Below are 22,991 nucleotides of genomic sequence, written 5' to 3' on the forward strand. Positions count from 1 at the left end.
AGGTGTTTCTGATATCTGAAATACATTTTTTCTTTGTCAAAAGAACATTTCTAACAAAACTACATTATTCACACCTATTCTGGATAATATTCTAGATATTTAGAAATTAATTTCAGATCGCCATATTCCTGTTGTTATAGCTGATAACTTGGAATTTTTTTTGATTAGGAAAAAAAAATATTTTAGATTTCATATATAAATATTCAGTCCAGCTGATAATTTTAATTTAAAATGTGTAAAAATTTCTAGGTATAAAAACAATAATTCTTAGCAGTACAATTTTGTTTGTTTTTTTACTTTCTGAAATTGAGTTTCTGCTGCAAAAATGGAATTTAGAAAATCTGTTGTTACAGTTCAAATTAGGCATATCATTTTGACCAGGAAGAATCTTATTTCAGTTTTCTACAAATGGAACATTAGAGAGTAGAGAGCTTTTAATAAATGTTAAAATGGCCTGCCAATGTGGACTTTATATAAATGTATGCTTAATTCAATTTAATCCTATTCCATCTTCCTCTTGTTTGCAGCTGTAGCGCTTCTGCTCTGACTTTTAAATACATTCTTCAATATTTTTTCTAATTCATCAAATCTCTATTTTCAGTCAATTGAAATAGACATTTCCTGTTACCTGTTGTCATGGTGACTCATCAAATCGGGGCTCCACTGATAATGGCTTTAAATGCTTATACATGTGCTAAACTCTGAGTGGACCTAGTCAAGAGTTTATAATAATCACAGCAGCCATTGTGAAACTGAAAAATATAAAATATCAGCATCTACATCATTTAATCAACAGGTCTTACCGTCTGCCATTTTGCATTTGCCCGCTCGGCCTCAAACCTCGCCACCTCTTTACGGTCATGGACCGACACCAGTGCCTTCCACACAGCCAACAGAATCAAACCAATACACACAACAGAGAGGGAGACTCCCAGAACAATCATAGGGATGTTGGGTGGCTCTGGACATCCTGAGACAAGATGAGGAGGAGATGATTTAAGGGAATTTTATTTTCAAAACAAACATATTACAGGAAAATGTGACCACTGCTAATCAGACAGCCTTCTAAAACCACTTTTTTATTATTTAGAAAACTAAAAAAAATTGTGCCTTTGAATCTTTTATTAGGATGATCGATCCAAAATCGATACAGGAGTGGTTAACATGCACAAAAACAATGTGCATCAAGCTTCAAAGATCATAATCCCCATAGAAAATCTATGGTGTGAGCCAAGTGCAGGATGCATAATCAAAGGGTGGACATACACTGTACGATTTTCTTTACACTTTTTGGGCCTTTTTAGGTCATGCAAGGATTTTTAGTAACAGTCTGAGTTTCATCCTCATCATGCATCCTATGTGGTATAGTATCGAGGGAGAAACAAGAGGGGATCAGCTTATCACGACCACCCCCCAATCGGTAATCCTTTGCACAGTTTTGAAAATTTAGTCGGCTCTTGTGAGGTGATCCTGACCATATCCTGCTGTTGAAGGAGAGTTACAAGCCAATCTACCTCAACCTTTCATATTGCACATATGCAAACAACGGAATTCTTCTTCTCTAAATTTACTACCAGATAGAAAAGTCCAACCAGCGGCATCTATCTGCTGGGTGTTAGCAATCAGATCGCATAATTTTTAATAGGGAACACCTATTAAACACACATGAGAGAGTGCACAAGCCCATTTCTCCTCATGCACGCTCTGTTTAAAAGTTGCTGTTTGCATCGCTCATACAAGCTTACTTTCCAGAAGATTTGCCTTATGCAAACATATATAACCAGAATGATTGACAATTAGGAGGACCACTTATTTTGATGATCCATCCAGAAAAACAACATCCTCCATTATACCTCAAAGTACATCGATTGAAAATATCGTACAGTGTACGCCTGCCCAAAGACCCTGGAGTCCGGATGACAAAGTCTTTATCAAAGGTGTCCATCAGTTTCAGAAGGTCACAAATCTGTTGTAATTTATCAGAAAAAACTTACCATACTTGTGTGGATTGTAGGCAACGGTTCCAGTCTCACCCTCCATTACAAAAAACGCCATCCTGCACCCATTCTCCATCATGAGTGTACATTCCATGGAAGCCTTCTTGTCATAATCTAAAAAGCAATACAAAGATTTGTGAAGTGAATCTAGTAAAAGCATCAACTACATACATTTCTGCAGCCTTTTGTGCTTTAATGGAGAATGTAAAAGGATAGTTCTTTCCTCTTTTGACTTTCAGTGGGATTTCCATATCAAACATTATAATCTAGTCATACAAAGGCTGGAGAAACCTTTAGTGATAGTCAGATACACCTCTCAGCTTGCATAGGGACAACGGTTTTAAAAATCAGCTCTTCCATGATGGATGACTGGCTCCTTTGGCTATTCACTGTCACTATAATAGCTCTGCCTGTACAACAACGTAAATAATATGTTCCCCATTGTCCTGTGGCATCTAAAAGGATGCGGTTGCAGACTTCAGAGGGACACATGAGTCGACTGAGGTCGGCATTCCTCCAAATCACTGACCCAAGGTGAAACTTAGCATGTTGACCCTGATATATAACAAAACCTGAGTTGAAATATTGGTATAAATCCTTTCTTTAACCACTGATTTAATTCAAGCAAATATCTTTCACCCTCTTGGCCTTTTACTCTTGAGCTTTTTTTATGTCTTTAATTGAACAAATAGTGAAAGTCAAAGTGTCTGAGCTGGAAACTTGTATAAGTTCCCGTTTTGTTGTTGCCTGGAGGAAAATTGTTAACCGTTAACTGTTGCATATTTGAGTGAGTGAAAACTGTTTGAGAACTGTTTCCTTGTTAGTGTTCATTCAAGAAATATCTGAAATTCCAGTTTGGATGCCAAATCATCTTCCACACTGCAGCACAGCAGACAGTGTGAAAAACAGTAGAGGTGACATTTTCCCTAACTTTGACCTGATTACAATGCAAGTTTCAGGTACAAGGTCATGGGTAAAATGAGGTGGATCTTGACTCATTTAAGCTTTTAAAATTAAATTTCTCGAACCAACAGATCACTTTTTGTAAATCAAACTGTTGAAACAATGGTCTGGACTTCAACAAATCCCCTAAACAAGATAAGAATAATTAATAAAAAGTTCATATTAACAAGTCAAAGATCATGCTCTCTTTTCGCTTAGTAATCAAGTCAATTTTGTTTATTTCTTTTAAAATATAAATTTATTCAAATGTACAAATAAAAGGAATACCCCTAAAGGCCAGAGAGAGGATATATATATATCTGGTAAAAATGTACAAATACCCTGAATAAATTAATGTAAATGCTAATTATATCTGCATATATCTATAAATGCATATCTACATAAAAAAAATCTACATATTGATGTTACAAGTAAAATACAATCAGTTTGATGGTAAGCCATAAAAATAAAATTGAAGCAATGTTGTAATTTATTCTTTACTTTTCTGTGTCAGCCGAAGTGGGTAATTTTAATAAACCCAGAGTCCCGGATCCTTGGTGATCAATATGATAAGGCTTAACTCTTAGCAAGTTTTCACAGCTGGCAAGATAAGACAATATGCCATTGTACAAATGAGTCAGGTGTGTTGATAAAACAAATTCAAACAATGGACAACCAAAAAAAGAAAGTATATGCTCAACCAGAGAAATCTTTGACAGATGGAGCAAAAGTAAACATTTAAAAAATAAAAAAACACTTTTTTGCTGTTTCTACTCCATTACAACCATTTATTTCAAGCACTTCAGATCAATGAAATATTTGATGGTCCAATTAGTGTTGTGTGTCAAACTACAAAACATCGAGTTGGGCATCAAATGTCTACAACAATTGCCCAATGTTTTTAATAATGCCTTTATTTAACAGTCTATGTATATCTTAACAAGCAATAATAGAGGTCACAAAATGCGGGCAATGTAAGTGTTAACTCTGGAACCAGTGGTACAGGTAAAACAGGTGGAATCTATTACCTGCCGTTGTGTTTATGGAAATTTTAGCAGCGTTGCAGTTTTGCTCACACAACCCAAAGTCATCCTTCTCAAGCAGATGGCACTCCACGCAGCTCCTGATGATAAAGACACACAGAAAAAGAAACTGTTAGTTTAGTGTAAAATCTTGAAAAACCTACATTTGATGAAGCTCCGTTACTGATAGAGAATATACAAAGAAATCACAGTGTTAGTCACTTATCAACATTTTCCCAAGGTTGCACTCCCTCTCTATCATCAGCATCCCCTGTATTGCTGGTATCAAATGGCACCAGCCCTGACAGCTGCTTTACAGCAGAGAAACGAAATCTTTTAGAGCCGTGTTGGGGACATAAGTGTCTTTTGATGTTACATGGAAGGTGTAGACATATGTGAACAAGAAGAACAAAACGTGATATCCCTGAACTTAAAAGAACAGTCAGATCATGTAGCACAAAGAGGAAAAGTAACACAAACAGACATAAAATTGGTGTATCTTCATGTAAGGAAATATCAATCCCAGAGATTAAGCAGTTCTAATTTTCCCAGGTTAAATCTTTATTCAGCTAAAAGATGAGGACATCGGTTTTTACCCACATTGCAGAGCTACAGGAGTCGCCGCATGTCAGACACCTTTCACATTTAACACCAGACGCCCCAGGAACAGAGCAGATGCACTGGCCACACTTGCATTGCCCCCTGCCACTGCAGAGGCTGCCGTCCTCTGACATACATGCCTCGGTGCTGCTGCTGCAGTTGCAGTATTCTCCCGTCCAGCCGCTTTCACAGCGACACTCCCCGCAGTCACACACCCCATGACCTAAAAAGTGTTAGATCCTTCAGAAAAACAACACCACTAAGAGACAAAAGTACCAGCATTCACATGTGAGACCTCACCTCCGCAGAGTTCTCCTCGGAAGCGAACACAGGAGTAATTATCACACTCACAGTATGGTCCGTAGATCCGGCCGAAGCTGGATGCATTACACAAACACTGCCCACAGTGACAGTCCCCTTGACCACTGCATATCTCAGAGTCATTAGAGATGAGGCAGTTACTCAACAAAGCGGTCTCCTCATTGCATTCACACTGGGCTCCCAGAAACCCTGGCTGACACACGCACACGCCACAGTGGTAAATCCCTTGGCCTTCTCTGCACTGGCTGCTGTTTGCCATAGGAGGCTGCTGGCAGTCACAAGAGCAAAGGGACTCGAGTTCCACTTCCAGACTGTCCTGCAAGCCCACTGGTTTGAGGGAGAAGTGCCGCACTCCTGGCACACATCCTGAGGTTCCCACAGACACGTTAAATACAACCTGCAGCACAAGGACACAAATTCAATTCAAAAGAAACATTGATAAAATTAAAATCAAAAATAAAATCTGTCTAAAGTCTAAAGTGTAAGTCTAAAGATTCCTAGAAGTGTTACTGTTCTGGTATTCATAATGTCCATAGTAGGAGGAAATATATCTGGACTTGTCAGGACTTTGCCAAAGTTTTCTTTTAGAGGGATCTTTGAGTTTAGTACTTACTTTTGGAAACCCAATGTGAGGCAGCACTAGGCGCTTTAATAACTGATCTATTCAGTCCTTATAAGCTTATGAAAAAACAAACAACAAAAAAAAAAATTCTATTTCAATTCCCAAACTAGGGCTTAATCATCCTCATTTTACCAGCTGTTTTTAGGTGTTAAGTGAATATTAACAAAACAAAATCAAGAATATTAACAAATCTGTTAAAGGAGTGTCATCTAGGAGAATGAAGCAGACCATTCTAAAAATAATAGATGGGGTCTATAGATGAGACTGACAGCTTTTTAAAGGGGGATACTTAAAGATATTCATTTTAAAGTCTAGCTGCTTTCCCGATGTCTTTCGAAGTTTCAAATTAGATCTCTAAATGATTTTAATATTTGATTCAGGATTTCTGAGCTCAACATTTTTTCAGGTTTCTATTTTGCCCGTATAGCTTGAACTTTTTTTATTACAACTTTTTTTTAACAGCTTGTCTATTCAGACAACTGATACTTTAACAACTTTTCTTTAGTTCACTTTGGGGTCACCAATCTTAACACCTACAGCTGGTAGAATCCGTATCAAACATAGTAACCCTTAGGGCCGGATCTATCAAAGGTTTGCGTGTATAAAAACGTGAGCTATTTCACTGCGCATGCTAAAAAATGTACAAACTGATCTATCAACAGCGTGCTAAAAGGATTTGGTCTTTAAAACGCGCTAAATAGCGCCTCTTATCCATTTAGTACTTTTTCTGCAATGAATATGCAATTTGAGGCGTTTACACGCAAAAGTGCGTCTTGTGGGAGGAGAACATGTAAATATATTAATTTAGCACTCGCAAAGTGATTTATCAAACCTGAAAGCAATTTTGCTAACGGTATCTGACTCTATATTTAACACGTTTCAAAAGAAGGTGCAAATGGTCTGTATGCGTAATTGCGCACACATGGCAGCGGTTATTGTCGCAAGAAGGAGACATTGAAATGAAGCAAGGAGACGCAGAGAACGCATTTTTTCACTCCGTGTGAATATTTTTGGAATGAACGAGGAAACGATCATCAAAACATATCGTTTATCCAGCATTGCCATTTTGGAGCTGCAATTCCAGTGATTTGCTCCTCACAGAGCGTCAGCTGTACTTGTTCCTCAATGCTGGTCAGAGGCATCTCATCTACTGTGCCCCGTCCTGTTTTGTTCGCAGATGTTTTGTTATATGCCAGTTTTTCTTTGGTTCGCCTTCTGATATCCTGGTATCTTCTTTTTACTTCATCCACTGTTCGCAAGGTTTCACCAACAGCGTTTACTTTATTACAGATGTGTTCACATATAGCGTTCCTCTGTGTGACAGTCACACTTCTTTGCTGTAGTTCACTTAAATGTTTGTTGGCTTCATCCACCAACACCTCCATTTCCATGGGGTCGAATTTCCTTTTGCGCTTTCTGCTGTCCAAACTCACCATGCCGCAAACCACCAAACGCGCAAACCCATCATTTAAATAGGGCGTCTCCAACAGTTTTGCACCTACCACCAGTTACGCAATCGCTCTTGTTAAATCACCCGCAAACCATGGTTCAGCCCCTAGCGCAAAATTCCAGTTTGCGAGCGCAAATTACTGCACGCAAAATTGGATCTTGATAAATCCGGCCCTTAGTGTAGATGTCTCTGTAGGAGCCATTAACAACAGAATTCAGTTTGAAATTAAATGCTTTGTGCAAATCATAGCATAATTAGTGAATATTAGCTGATGTTTTTTTTCAAAAGGTTTTTGCAACAGAACTAAAGCAAAGAGTTGTATGACTGGTAAAAGTAAGAAGAATCCTCACTCTTTCTGTAAAAAACAAAAATAAGCCACAGTAAGGACAATTGTTACAAGTGATTTTCTACACACATGAATGGTCCAGTGAGCACTACTGGAGCATTCATCAGAAACCAGTCACGGCCAGATGTCCAGATTTCTGGCAGAGGAGGCAAAAGAGATATCCAAGAACCAAAGTACATTCACCGTGCTTCAAAACAATCTAGGAATGGCAGGGAAAGCAATAAGAAATGCAGTTAACCACGCTGTTTAGCATGCACACTCTCTGTACGAGACTTCAGTAAAATCTCATGCAAAAAAAGGCATGTTTAAGGTTAACAGCAGGGGATTTGAACAAGCCAGTGTCTAAGCAGGTGGAGTTGAAGCTGAACTTTGAATATCCTTGCAAAGATTACGTTTGGATGAACATTGGTTCTTTAAATCCCTGTGCAAAACCACCACCAAAAGAAAGTTTGGGGACATCATGGTGTGGGCTTTCTAACAGAATATGGTCCAGGTATATTAATGAATGAGGAAATGGACCAAGACTATCTTGATAATAATCTTTTTTTTTTATATTGGACGATGAGACGAATGTGCATTTGCCTGACAGAAAATGGTCCCAAACATATAGATGAGGGTATTCTAAATAACATTTAGAGAAAAAGAGTTAAACTGCAAAAAATGGCTTAACAAAGCACCATGATAGTAATAAATCTTCAGGATTTAAAAGACAAAAGATTATGAGAAAGAAGGGTAATAAATTGCATCCAAACAATGCATACATACATGCAATAGGTAATATGGACCAAAAATAATATCTGGATATTTTTAATCTGCATGGCAATATAAGATATAAAGCTCAATATTCTTTTCTTTCCCCAAATTGGTCTACAAAGACACCTCTAAATTAAAGCTTTGTCCTTAATAATAAACAGCTGTCTGCTGTATGTATACAAGTGATGAACATTTGTATATAATAATCCACAGAAATAAGTAAAGCTTTTGAAGGGCAGGGTGGTTTGTGTTCAGAGAGGGTGATTGGTGGGGTTATGGGAAGTTCAGTGCAGACAAACAGGGAAGAACAGAAAGAGGAACTGAGGGGTCAACATAAAGCCTCTTACTATATATAATATAGTCCGATCTTATATCTCTGAAAAAATCTGGATATATTGATCAGCCCTAGAAGATATCTTGAAGTTTTTTTTACCAAATAATTTTTCATTACAGTTCTTCAAGTGTTTAAATACTAATTTTCAATTATTTTATCCATGACATTTTTCATGTAATAAGGGGCAACAGATATGAATGTTACGTCATTGCAAATAATACAAATATATTTACTGAAAAAGCATCTGAGCTCTTCAATACTTTTATTGACCAGCAGTATAGTTTATTGTCTGCATCTGTTGCAATTGTATCTTATCTTTGTCATTAAATTATACGTAGTGCAGCACTTTGAACTGCACTAAACTGCTCTGCATGAGCGGCACACTAGCACAATTAGCAGTTGTTTCAAAGCAGAAGTAACTGACCGTCTCGCCTGGTTTGATGTTAGAGCACTGTTTTAGATCAGGAAAGACGGTGCCATTTGGACAGATGGTTGTAAAGGACATTTGAAGATCCTGTGTGTCTCCAAGGACCTCAAGTTCAATCTCTGAGCGCAGCTCCTGGAAAACAGTTCACAAACTTTACACTTCATCAGCCTGTATGAAAAGGAAATAGATACTGAGGAAGGTGTCCCTTGTGTATCTTGAAAAGGGATCTCAAGGAGGTTGAAAGCAGTCAATTTTTTCACTCTGCCTTGACCTGTGATGTGCTAGCCATTTGAGCCTTCACTTACGTCTTTCATGTGAGTCATTGTGCCAGGTGTGTTTAAGCAAACAAGACGGCTGAGAGAAGAATGACAACCGACCTCAGGTGGAGAGTAAATTGCATGATGAATGGACTCTGACAAACTGTCTAGATGCGAACAGAGGGTTAACTGTAACTGCATCATGAAATGGAGGTGAAAACTAGGCCATGTGTGGGATACACCCAACCTCACACAGATTTAGTCCATAAATCAAATCCAGAAGTCTGCAGTGTTGTTCTGTAAATAACTTTCAAGGTATTTAAAGTGATTTGGCTCAAATATCTCTTGGAAAAGCTAAACCATAATCCAAAATTGCAAGTAACTATAAATACACATTACCTGCCAACTATTATAGCATATTCCTGTGTTTGTATTTCATTCCCTCAAGGCAGTGCAGCTACAATCAGAGTGATAACATAGACCTATTTCCTCAGTGTGGTTAAACAAAAAGCATAACTGGGCACAATAATTAGAGGACTGGGCTTCACTCGACCGCGGGTCAACGCCGCCGGGGGGGGGGTTTACTAAACGACCCAGCCAAGAGTGGTGAAGGGAAGGAGCGGGGAAGAAAGAGCAAGTAAGAATCAGAGGAGATCAAACAGGTGGGACAAGCAGAAACTTGTTGCGAGACATGTTGATGCAAGGCACATTATGGGAAAGGTAAAGAACTTCAGCAGAAGAAAGAAGAATAAAGGGGAAACGGAGGACAGGATTTCTGGAAAAGGCCGGCTCATGGCTGTCAGAGGATCGGCTCAAAGGGAATTTCAAAATTAGATAACTAGTTCATCAAAATACAATAGCAACAAATTTGAAAGTTTTTCTTTAGGGCACATCCTCAGTGACTAAGACTGTTTATTTACCTTGTAAGCTGTTACAATCAGTTCCAGGATGTTCCTCGAATCTGACGCCAATTCTCCAACTGTGGCACCAGGTATGAGATTTGCATAGTTCTGAAAGCAAAACAGCGCAGATAAACAACAGTGTTGTGGTTACAACGTGGACAGCTCAAATTTCCATAATTTAAAGTTTGGAAAGGCTAAAGGAAAAAAAAAAACACTGAGCCAGTTCTAACAAGCTGGATACAGCTCAATAGATAACTATGTTAACCTCAGTAAGCATTACACTCCCTGGAGACAAGTATCTTTCTGGAATGGGTTTACTCCATCTGGATACATAAGAATAAGTACGAAGCGAGGAGATACCTTGTAATTATTTATCTGATTTTCTGTAACAGCAAATATCAGGAGGATGTTGTTCTCCACCACTTTATCAATCAGCTGCCCGAGGGATGGATACTCCTAAAAAAAAAAAAAAAAAAGGACCACAAAGTTAATAATGAAAGTTGTCTGAAACAATGACTCATGGAAGCTGTTCTAATAATGGCCCTGACTGTAGAGACTAGTGAAAAACATCATCCAAATAGTCTAGAAATACTGAAAGTGGATTCAGTACTGTCACTACAGAATATTCAACTGCGTCCTGAGATGTAGTCAGATATAAGAAAGCTAATAGTACCCAGGTATAAAAAGAAGAAAAGGGCAGGGTGTGTGGGTCGGCTCCGCAGGTTTCGGCAAGAATAGAGAAAAGTATCTGAGTTTGTATCATTTAATAAGGATGTGTAGAAGACGAAAGCTTGGATCTAAAAAAAGCTCCCCTACAGCACAAAGTTTCTTGTTTTATTGCATTATAATAAAAAACAACAATGTACTGACAAAATTTAAAACAAAATAGTGTATAAGATTATTCCTTGCTTTTCTGAAATAATAAAATCTACAGACTGCAGAAAAAAGCCTAATTGGTAAACGCAGCCAGACTGCAGGTAACTTCAGTTTAAAAAAGATAAATAACAAAATGAAGCTTTTCTTTGAAGGCAGCAGTTATAAAATTAAAAGTTAAAACTGAGGTCTGGTTATGGAGAATATACCACAGCAGTAATCAGCCAAGAGGCCCATGGTAACTGTGGAGGATCTACAGCAATCCACAGCTCAGGTAGAAGAATTTGCGGACTTGATAGCTATTAGTTGTGCACTTTGCCAATGTGAGCTTTACAGAACTGGGGCAAAAGGTTAATGCGTCATTGAAAGAAAGCCTTAGTAAGGCCTTTTTAAAGTTAGCAACAACCCATGTAAAGGACATAGCAGACACATGGAGGAATGTGCTGTTCTTAGATGACACTTCAACCTTCCGTACAGGCAAAACCCTTTACCAGGTTTCATCTAAACACTGAAACATGGTGGTGGCAGCATTTTTAGCAGCAACACATACAGGAGGAAAAACAGCAAAAGACTTGAGACCAAGTGGTTTACCTCCCAGAACAAAAGCCCTTAACTTTGTAGCTAAAGCAACACCTTAAAATTTGGGAGTGCTAGAATTGAAAAACGGGTGTTTCGATCTAGACCTAACTCTGAAGCAAGACCAAGAATTTCACTCCTGAATGTCATCGGCTATAACTGCAGCACAAGGTGGTTATCTTGACTCAGTGGGACTGATATAAAAACAAACAGACCTTTCAGATACGATCCTTATGAAAAAACAAAAAAATAACACAATATACTGATTATTACTGTTATTACAAAAAGAACATGTGGACTTCTTCAATGACTACTTTTAAAAGACTCAGATTCAATTTAGGATCACTGGTATTATAACTTCATTATTTAAATAAAGTCCCTGACCTAGCCTGCCTTTTCTAAGCTACCCTTTGACTGCTTAGGTGAATATTTACCTGCTTTTTGGACATAGAATATTCATTGTTTTCATCCAAATGACACTGCCCATCATTAGGAATCACAATCCCGGCCAATTTACTGTCCATCCCAAAGTGTGAGTCCCCATCACTGACAAACACCAACAGACGCATGGAATCATTTCTCCATCCGATCTTGTCCTACAAGTACAGAAAAACTTTCAAAACATATTCAGAAACCGGAAATCAGAGAAAGAATTGATTTATTTCCAATCCTACCCCACAAACGGCTGCCTGCATTATAGCATCAAAACCACATTCCACGTTGTCTATATTAGCAGACACGCTCTGCTTTGCGACGATGTCATTAAAGCTGCTGGTTTGGCTTGTCAAAGACAAGACGTGCTTATAGCCAAATGTTGGAAGGCAGGTTGTGTAGACGTCACTGTAAGGAATGAGGAGTAAAGGAAAACAGAAACAAACATTACAATAAAAACTATGCTGAAGATGTATCATTAGCATCTTTTTTGCTTTGTTATTAATTAAACACCTGCAGGGATTGGCCAGACTTTTCTCAGTGATCTTGATGAAGGGAAGAACAGGTTTTTCCACAAAAGAGCCAAAGCCTATTCGAAATTTACTGGTGAGTTTGGACATCTCTCTGGACAGAGAGGAGCCCAACTCTCTGATCATTTTAAGATCATCATGCATGGAGGCCGATAGGTCCATCAGGTAGTACATATCCACAGGATAATCCTCTGTATGTTGAACCTTAACCTGAAAAGTCTCCTCACTGCCTGTGGATACAGAAAAAAATATTTATAGTCTGAGATTGAGAACCCGACTCCAGATTCTCCACTTTGGATACTCGGATTGAAATACCTGGTCGTAGCTTGAGGGAAATTTTTTGTGGAGAAATCTGAGTGCTATTTGCATATTCTATCTTTTTTCCGAGGGGTCGTTCTAGGAGAATTTGGCTTTCAGAAACAGGGAACAGGAGATGGTCCCTTGAGCATCCTTTTTCTAGCAAATTATCCAGTGTGTCACATCTCTCTGAGACTGAAACCCAGTCTGTGAAATTCTGAAAGATGAAGGAAGTAATGCAAAAAAAAAAAAGAGATTGTGCTTTCTAAATATCTAGCAATATAGCAAGTTTCTTTTTGAGTAAGACATTTGCTATTGCATTTTTTAAAATCTCAGTATGAAGTCTTGTTTACCTCCTGTGTGCACCAGGCACAGTGAGGACTGCGCTGCAGACACTCATCACAAGTCCCAGCCTTTACAGTTGAACATGATCCTGCAACACACATGAACTTGTTACCAGTTTTTTTTTTTTTTCTTTTAATGACTGAATTGCAGTATGTGCATTATTTCTGGATCCTAGTTTAAACACACAACCACAACTAGGAGCTTTGGGGAAAATTCTTTCATTTTTCCATTAATTATACTCCAAATGGCTGAATATTGCTTCTTTTTTTTTTTTTTTTTTTAATAATGATGTCAAAAGTCACCAACATTTATGGCCTCTTTTTGTGCACATGACAACTGAGCTGCCCTTTAATGTTTAGACATGGAGCAAGGCGCCAGCTTACCCTCCACGGTGTAAATCCAGTGCCGCAGAACCAGGCTCAGCAGTAGAAGCCACATTAGTCCGTGAGATTACTGGGTGAGGAGAAACAGAAGAAGAATGTCTCAGGTTGTCTCATGGATTATTTCCAAGCGTGAAGCACATCTAGCCGCATGTCTCCCTCAAATGAAAGTGTATCAGCTACAGACAAGGAGCGCGCTGCCGCACCGCAGCACCTGGAGAGGAGGAGGCTGCGCGCAACACCTTTACCTGCGCACCACTTCCGTCCAGGTGAGAGGAGGCGGGGGCGAGAGCAGATTACACACTTCTCTTCTCATCCATCGCATTGCTGTTGTTCCTTTTTAACATTTCTGTTCCGACTTTATAAAGAGGCCAAGATTCAGAAAATTTAAACAATTATTATTGCCTATATCTCAGTTGAAAATGGGCCTAAATGAATGAAACAGAACGCAAAAAAAAAAAACAAACAAACAAACAAAAAAAACTAAATGCATCATTATTCTAAACCACATCGTATGGTACTTAGTAGGATATGTTTTTGCACATTAAAAGGCCATATGAAATGGTCTATTGTGTAGTTTCATCTAACGTGCAAATGAAATTAATAATACTAAAGTGCAATGTGTCAGCCGAAGCTCTACCTTGAACAGATGCATTTAAATAAGAATAAGCACTGCATAAAAAAAAATAAAAAATAAAAAACCTGGGTGCTGATAAGGCTGTGGTAAATCATTTCAGATATTTTATTTCATTTAAATGCACCCATCATCAGTAAAATGTATAAAAGGCTGAAATATTTTATACAAAAATAAAGAATGTTCATAACATAAAATGAATAAATAAAGTGGATGAACAACAGTGCATATCCCTATCTTTTGCATTATTACAAGATTCAGTATTTTCTCACTTGACATGGCAATAGGTTTAATATCTTTGCAAACCCTCCCTCCAGTGAACAGCTGTCTTTTGAATTCAGGTCTCTGGTCTGTCTGGGCAATTCTAAAATTTCTCACTAAACCATTATGTTGTTATTTGGGATGTTTTCTGTGGGTCATTTTTCATTCTGTCTGATTTTATGTTCCAGGGAAGACTGATATTTAGAGTTCCTCCTGCCTTGATTAAGGCCCTTGTTTTAGCTAAAGGACACACTCAGAATGATGCTGCCAGAAGACTGTAGAATAGATTCATGAAAACCACCTGCTCTTTACTATGAGGGTGAGAAAAGAGCAAGGCAGGCAGGTGAGGAAATCAGAAAAAAAGGGGACACAGCTGTGGGGGCTGGCTATAAGGAACTAAGGGGATGGAAGAATACTGAGGATAGAAAAGAGGATATATCCTCTTAACTATAGTTACTTTAATCTTTAGGGGGTTTCTAATGTGCTGCTCATGTGTGACTGATCCCTGATTTGGTTTTCAGGGTAATTGTTAACATTCGAGGCCCCATCCATATAAGGAGATTAGTTGAAACTACAAATATGTATTTTTATATATATTTATATAAGGATATGCTTATATAGCATATCTCCTGTGACCTTTACACTCAGCAGGGATGCTGTTCCTTTTTCTTATAATTTATACTCTTTGACACAGCCTCTTTTTTAAAGTCTTGCTATCCTGATTCTTGCATATTAATTTTGTTTGTTTATTCTTACCCTTTTTAAAAGTCTACTCTCTTTGTTTTTCTTTTTTCTTTTTCTACCACTCTTCTTTTATAGTTTCCATTCTATCATAATTTTCTCCTACTGCAGTTTCCTTTCCTTTCATTTTATTTCTCTTCTTCTCTTGATTCCCTCTCCTCTAACTTTACACTGACCTAAACTGTAAGTTGTCTGTACTGTAAGTGTCTCATGTTTCCCAGAATGCATTGTAAAGGAGGGTGCTTATGTAATAGCCCTAATATTAAGCCTGTTTTGTGTTTTTTTGCTAACAAGATTAGATGTTGACATATAAAATGGCTATGATGGGTTCCTTATGGTAGGCTATGATGTCCAACTGTGCGTGCATAACAACAGCCCAGCACTCTCTCATATATACTTCAGTGTTGCAGGGTTTAACTCAACATGACCTTGAAGCCATCCTCTCTTAGAAACCAGGGTACATGTGGTCAGCTCCATTTGTTTATTTATTTTTGCTAATTACTACATATACCTTTTTATACCAGGTTAGATGTAAAAAAAAAACATAGAGGTGCAGAAGAGAGGATGAACTCTGGGCTCTCCCTATTGTCAAAAAAGGCTATTTGAGGTTACACATAAGCCACTTTTCGGGAAATCACTGTGTGTACGCATGAGAGAGCAGAGCATGCATGTGGTGTGCTTTTGCAAACTGGAAGGAAGGAGACAAAGATGAATGGAGGACAAGGTGGAAGCAATGAATGAGAAAAGACAAATGACAAATTTTATAAAATGGACTGTTTTTTTTTTTTTTTTTTTTACAGGTATTAGAAACGTAGCCCTTGTATGGCTACATGAGTGGGATGGAGATACAGGCTATTGTCCTTGGGGACAGTATCAGCTCTTTGTACAGCTTGCTTTACACTGATGTCACCGTCACAAGTCACACTGACACACAGCAGGAACAGTGAAAGCCAGTGACAGTATCATCTAAAATGGTGTCAGATTATTTTCAGCTAACTCTGAGGTCAGTTGTCCAGTCGGTAAATAAGATCTTGTTAAGCATTGTGATGCAGTAGAACGCAAAGAGACAAATTACTGCAGTCTGATGTGAACCTTTAGGGTGTGATGATTAAAATATTTTCTAGTGCAACCCAGTAAATTAGAAAAAAAGAAAATTTTTCCCGTTGATTGATTTAAAAAAGCTGTTTATCTCTGTTAATTTGGAAAATAACCCTTGAAGCTAATAAAGAACTTCTAAAATGAGTTTTCTCATAAAATATCTGTCCTGTATCAGATCAATAAAAACATGATTCCTATTACAGAAATGTCATCTTATGGCCTACAAGCTTATGAGGAAGAATACCTGCTTGACAGCTTTACTGCTGACACATCGCACATGGAAATTAAACTACGAAGGTTCAGTGCCAAAGAAACAGGCATAGTGTGCAATCCAAGTTATTAAAGAAACGTTGCGTAGAAGGAAAAGCGTTGATTGAAGAAAAAGGGAAACAGTGTAGGCTTGAGGAGATGCTGAACAGGGCTTACATTTGTGTTTTGGAGAGATTCAAAAGCTGTGGACTGCAGCTGAAGTCAGAGCTCCAAGAGATGGACTACTTGTGGAGTCTATCTAAGGAGCATCTTATCTGCATTTTGGTTAGTGATATACAGTTCTGTGTTAAGGTAAACTTTGCATTTAAGACCTGAGGAAGAACTAAGAGTCCTGAAGTGCTTCAATATGCAGAGGTTTTTTTTTTTTTTAGAGAATTTCTTATTTTCCCTTACAACTGTCCCCCACCTCCCCTGGGATGTGTTCGAAGTTCTGCCGGAGATGGGAGTTAAAGCCCCGCCTAACAGGGGACTCCGCCAGACGTTCCCAGCAGACCCTCACAACACATTTGGGCCTGATCGGCATCCTCCCCCACCACCGGAGCCAACTCACCACCAGGTAGTGGTCAGTGGAAAGCTCCGCACCTCTCTTCACCCGAGTGTCCAAGACATACAGCCGCAAGTCCGATGAAACGATGACAAAGTCGATCATCGAACTGCGGCCTAGGGTGTCCTGGTGCCAAGTGCGCATATGGACAACCTTATGCTTGAACATGGTGTTCATTATGGACAATCCATGACAAGCACAAAAGTCCAACAACAGAACTCCACTCGAGTTCAGATCGGGGCAGCCATTCCTCCCAACCACGCCCCTCCAGGTCTCACTGTCATTGCCCACGTGAGCGTTGAAGTCTCCCAGCAGAACAAGGGAGTCCCCAGGAGGGACACCCTCCAGTACCCCCTCTAAGGACTCCAAGAAGGGTGGGTAATTTGAACTGTTGTTCGGCCCGTAAGCACAGACAACAGTCAGAACCTGTCCCCCCACCCGTAGGCGGAGGGAGGCTACCCTCTTCACCGGGGTGAACCCCAACGCACAGGTGCCGAGATGGGGGGCAACAAGTATGCCCACTCTTGCCCGGCGCCTCTCACCGTGGGCAACTCCAGATTGGAAGTATGTCCAGCCCCTCTCAAGGAGACTGGTTTCAGAACCAGAACCATGCGTCGAAGTGAGACCAACTATTTCTAGCCGGAACCTCTCAGCCTTACACACTAGCTCCGGTTCCTTCCCCACCAGCGAGGTGACATTCCACGTCCCAAGAACCAGCTTCTGCAGCCGAGGATCGGACCGCCAGGGTCCCCTCCCCCGGTCGCCACCCAACACACCCAAACTTATCGTCTGCTAAAAGTTAATATGATGGAGTCGGATCAAAATATTAACTTGAAGCCCTTTAGTGGGTAACATTGAAAGGGAAAAACAAAGTTTGTTGGATCATATAGACAAGTGCTGGATTCTGTCTCTTATGAATTTCTCCACATCAGCTCAGTAGAGATCGGGAAGATGTGTTGATAACAAAAAGATGACAGATAAAGATATTGAGATGATAAAAGTTGCTGACTTCTACTTATCCACATCAAATCTTCTGGTAGGAATGTGTTGTCTTGCATCTAACATCTAAAAAAAAAACATGCATAAAGGCAGTTTGAAAAAGGACTTCATTTCTCTATAAGGTGGAGTAAAGCAGCTTTTTTACTGTTTCCCAATCTATGAGGTGTTTTTTGTGTTTTCAAGTTGTTAGGGTACAATAACATCTCACCCACTGGCGGGGCCACAGGTGTGTCAGGGGTTGCCACCCACAGATGCAGCTGACACACCTGGCAACCTGCTGGATTGATTGTATTTAAAAAAGAAGCAGCTGAGAAACTGGACTTTGATGAAATAATCAATGTCTTCAAGGCAAAGCCATGTCGTCATGCGCAAACTCAATGGACTCTGCTTCCAGTAGTTGTGTTCAGATGGTTGCTAGCTTTGTTGATCATGCATACTTTGTTTACGCTATGGCTCTTTGACCATAGATGTGTACGAGCATGATTGTGATATATTTCACTGTGTTATTTCAATGAGAAGCACTGTCTGTGTGCGTTATATTTTTCTATTACTTAGTCATCTGTTTGAGAGCATTCCACTTGTAAGTGTTTAGAATTGCTGTAAATCCATGCTGAGAGACTCTCTGTCCGCATCTTTAGTGACGTTTGAACAGGTGTTTTCATCGGCCAGAGAAGTTGAGTAAAAAAAACATACCAAAAACTGTTGAGAAATGCTTATTTCTAAATGAAAATTAATGTTTCCAAGTTCCCAAAGCGCTTTTGTTGTCCTCCATCTCCTTGAGCTAATACAAAAGTGACATACACAGCCTGTGTTATAAAACTGTACTTTTCAAAGCCATACGAGAATTTTAATAAATATATGCAATCATCGCAGATTACACAGTAGACTGTGATTATGCAATCTGCTAATAGGTGGTTTTGTGCACAAATTAAGCTCTGAGAAGTAAATGGGTTTCTTTAATTAAAACTTAAAAATAAATTGTAAGAAGGAAACACAAAATCTGGAATGAGATAGCAAGAAACAAACAGGAGATACCAGTACAAATGCACAGCCTAAACACTACGAGGGAGCGAGGAGGGCAAAGCAGGCAAGTGAGGCAATCAAAAGAGAATTAGACACAGCTGAGATAACGAGCAGAAGAAAAGCGATAAAACTGAGCTGAAAAAGATGTTTAGGAAACAGTGAATAGGCCTAAAGAGTAAGATAAACATTTAGCTACATCCCAAACTAATCACCAAAGATCAAAACAGGAGAGAAAAAAGAATAACAAATATTGAAACTATAAAATAACAAACAATAACAAATGATTAAATGAACTGGTATAGCATACAAAGACAAATGGAAGGGAAAAAGACAAAAGGAAAATAAAACCAGAGTCAAAAAGAGCATATAATTGTACCACCTAAGTTCTGGCCAACATTTCCAGTCATGTATTTTATTGGACCATAATATATTTCATCGCATATTTTCATGTGAGTTGTTTTTGCATAGTCAATCATTGTTTTTCTATATAAGAAACATAAAGCAACTTGAAACTTTGAGACTAAATGCTTCGATGCCCATTGAAAGTGCGACCTTAACTACTACAAATCTTCTGATCTTCCTTTTTCAATTAAGTACATTAGTTTGGTGCATAGAGTAAGGATTGAATTACACTGAGTGTTTAGTGCCTTCATTACCTAAATACTCCTTCTGCCTTTACTGCATGACTACATGGCTGTATGTGTCACCAAGACCAGACTATGATTTTAGATGTTCATTTATTGTATTTGGGCTGAATAACAGTCATAAAACACAGCTAAGCTTGGCGTTAAGCAAACACAGACAGGACTCAGAATAACCTGGACATGGTAACAGGTAGTTTAATGTTTAACCCAGGAATCATTGTTGTTACTTCTGATTTTTTCACCTTGATAGCTGACTGAAACAACCCCAGAGACCTGTGGCAGAATATGAAATATGCCTGAGTGTGTGTATGTGCCATGCCTGTAGTTCAGAGGGTCGGAGGGTGTGACGTTGGGTAGGTGTTGAATCATTGACAGCTGAGAAAGAAATATCACTGCTAGTGCATACTCAGGAATCTCACAATTTGACGCCACACCCATGTGAGGCTAAGTCCCATCTGTCACCTTAGACTTAAATCTCACCACTACCCCTGTTATACCAATCCCCTTTTTTTTGCTCCTAGCCCATTCAGCTCAGCTCCAAGTATTTTGATCTATCTCACCCTCTTGAAGAGTGCATATGTGAGGTTCTTTCATTTGGTTTACTACCCTCATATCCTGCCTCTCAGCCTACCTGGGATTTCCCGTTCTCTCCCTTAGACACCTTGCCTCAGCATGATGCAATTAAACCACATTTTGCAACTTCCTTCACTAAATATAATAAATGACTTAGTCATTACAAGGTGTCACACTTTTCTAAAGTAAAAGGTTTGTTGATTTGCATCTGATTTCTGTGGGTCCATCAGTGTTCTGTCAATATCATGACATGACCTTTAAAAAATTTTCCCTCTAATGCATCTATAAAATAAAAAACCTTGGTTTTTTTTTGTCAGGCTTGTCTTAGCTCTACATACATCTAAAACTCACAAAAATGAAGGTGTGCATAAAGCCTTCAATGAGCAGACTCACCTCCAGGGTCGTTCTCTGATAACATGCTGTCCGCTCTCAGTCTTTCTTCCTCCCAATCAAGTGAAAAATGGAAAGAAATCTGACCAACACCATTAGTCTGTTTATGTCCCAGCTCCCGTCAGGGAAACAGTAAACCTATTGTAACAGCGCCCTTTAAGAAGCATGGCGCTGGGGTGACCCTGCTGCCCATGCTCCTTGGCTCATGTGTATGAGAAAGTGGGTGAGTGGGTGTGTATGCATGCATGCGGGGGTCGTGTGTGGGTGTTTGCACAAGCTCCAGCTTGCCCATATGTGTGTAGAGGGAGGTTGCAGTGATAATGACTGACATTAACAACTGCAGGCAGTGAGATATCCACAGGAGCTGGCTTCTTTATTAAGAGCCAACTTGCCTGATGTGCTTGTGTTGCACCCCAGAGGCTGCACCACAACACTCCTGAGCCAAAAGTATGGACTCTCTGATAAAACTGCACCCAGCTTCAGTGTATTTGCTTAAGTTCAATTATTTCCTGCAGTTGAATTGAGGAGAAGCTGAGAGAAGGAGTGCCAGCTCTTTGGCACAGCCTCCCTCATGCACTGGTATGGCAAAAATGCAGGTACTCACATATTATATGCTCACACAAATGGAACAAATTAGGAAAGGACAAACGCACACTTTAAAAGAATAGATACAATAAAAATACGATGCCATTAAAAGTTTCAACACATCTTTTTTTTGTTATAGCCCGAGCTGAAATGTGGACGAGGTTACGGCAATGTGGCGAGGTTTCTTAACTGACTTTCATGAACACATATGGGAAATTTAACAGCAAGTCATAAAATACTTGGGGAGGAATTTGTGTAAAGGCCCCACAAAATCAGGATCAGCCTGACTGCATAAAAAGCTAAAAATGCATCCAGAATAGCTCAACTCTGTCCTCAGGCTTTAATGCCATGAAGAGAAAACCAAGGAGAAATCCTACAACAGAACAAAAAAACAAAAATAATGGTATCTATAAGAATAACAAAAAGTTTTACTCGCATGAATACATCAATAAATATTCTCTATTGTTTTCACATTGTAAACAACTTTTGTAAGTAATCATTGTAATTACACAGTTACAACTACACTAAATTTGGTCTCAACATAAAGATTTATTACTTTGTTATAAAATGTATTTTCTTCAAAGATATCAGAGCAGAAAAAATTGGATTCACATAAAAAATAAATGTATCTGAGAATTATCAAGCGTGTTTTAAAAAAATCCCCCCAACTAATTAGTCTATTTCTTCTGTATACATGGCTTATAAAAGCAATGTAAAAAAAAAAAAAACTCAACAGGATATGTAAAACATGTATTTCATATCAGAAATAAACATTGTAACAAGTGTTGTGTATAACAAGGTTTAGTTGTCTTTATAAAAGCAAAATTGCATTTGTATTCTAATTGTGTAGTATAGAAGTTTTGCCGGTTGCATGATCGAAATTTAATGAACGTGAATAAAAGCTTACCACATTCCCTTAAGGGTGTAAAACATTCATTTTTATAGAAAGAGTTATTTGTTAGAGTTTCTTTCTCTTATTCCTAACATTTCAATTTCTATTTTTCTTATTTGAAATTGGGTTTTGGCTTGTTAGTATTTGCAAAATAAACATTAAATAAAAATGTTTATTTTGCCTTCCTTTGGCTGTATTTTGTTGCACACTATCAAACAGGAACTTATATCCCTGGATTCGCTAAAGCCTGCTGATCTTACATCCATCCCATTTGTTGAATTGCTGAAGTGCATCACACAAAATGAAGGAGATCATGTCCCGCTGTCTGCCTCTCCTAAAGCCAGCCTCTGACCTTGGTTTTTCTCTGGGGATCTGTGCCATGTGTTCCCTCAGCTGTGGTGAATTAAGCAGGTCCTCTTGGTTTGTTTGTCTCTGATGTTTAAAGGTTTGATCCCTTCACAATTGACATTTGATTGACAAAAGTGAGTGCATATAGTGCTGGGGAGTTGCTGTAGTTGGATTGGGGGGGCTGTTGTGTTTTGGAGAGTGTAATTGCTAATCTTGCACCCCGGCGGTTCTGATCCCTCTGAGTGGTTTTGGATGGAGGCATGGTGCCTTCATGTCTCTGGGATCAGCTGTGCTAAGTCTGAGCTTAAGAAGGAGATCCGGTGTAATAGTGAAACTACAAAGGCTGTGGGCCTGAAATAGTGCAGGAAATGGGGAGAAATAGAGCACACATGCTGCACATGTTGCTCATCTGATCCCCCATAAGCTGCATACATAACATCAGTCAGTCATGCCAAGATGTCAGTTCTGATGGCTACATATTGGACTGCTTTGGCCCACAGTGCCACCTGCTGCCAGATCGCCCATACACAGCCTACTTAACATTGCTTACTGGTCATTTTATTAAAAAATGGGAAACATTTAG

The 22,991-nt window shown here is 39.0% G+C and overlaps 1 protein-coding gene across 2 annotated transcripts in view; it reads right to left on the minus strand.

The window, feature by feature from the left end:
- The window catches only part of itgb6 (integrin subunit beta 6), a 24,816-nt gene extending 4,069 nt beyond the window's left edge, over positions 1-20,747 (minus strand). The window contains exons 1-15 of one of the 2 annotated variants that reach the window (XM_015371292.1): positions 20,587-20,747; positions 13,410-13,479; positions 13,035-13,114; positions 12,700-12,898; positions 12,368-12,614; positions 12,097-12,262; positions 11,857-12,018; positions 10,334-10,429; positions 9,992-10,081; positions 8,812-8,946; positions 4,862-5,279; positions 4,562-4,784; positions 3,968-4,062; positions 1,995-2,111; positions 804-970 (exon numbers count right to left, since the gene is read on the minus strand). In XM_015371292.1, coding sequence (XP_015226778.1) covers positions 804-970; positions 1,995-2,111; positions 3,968-4,062; positions 4,562-4,784; positions 4,862-5,279; positions 8,812-8,946; positions 9,992-10,081; positions 10,334-10,429; positions 11,857-12,018; positions 12,097-12,262; positions 12,368-12,614; positions 12,700-12,898; positions 13,035-13,114; positions 13,410-13,464 — 2,250 coding nt within the window. In that variant the 5' untranslated portion in view covers positions 13,465-13,479; positions 20,587-20,747. Of the gene's footprint in view, positions 1-803; positions 971-1,994; positions 2,112-3,967; positions 4,063-4,561; positions 4,785-4,861; positions 5,280-8,811; positions 8,947-9,991; positions 10,082-10,333; positions 10,430-11,856; positions 12,019-12,096; positions 12,263-12,367; positions 12,615-12,699; positions 12,899-13,034; positions 13,115-13,409; positions 13,625-20,586 lie in introns of those variants that run through there. The other variant, XM_015371291.1, reaches the window with a different exon arrangement.
- Positions 20,748-22,991: the final 2,244 nt, after the last annotated feature.

This window comes from Cyprinodon variegatus, unplaced genomic scaffold, assembly GCF_000732505.1.
Source record: "Cyprinodon variegatus isolate N-32 unplaced genomic scaffold, C_variegatus-1.0 Scaffold55, whole genome shotgun sequence".
NCBI classification, from domain to species: domain Eukaryota; kingdom Metazoa; phylum Chordata; class Actinopteri; order Cyprinodontiformes; family Cyprinodontidae; genus Cyprinodon; species Cyprinodon variegatus.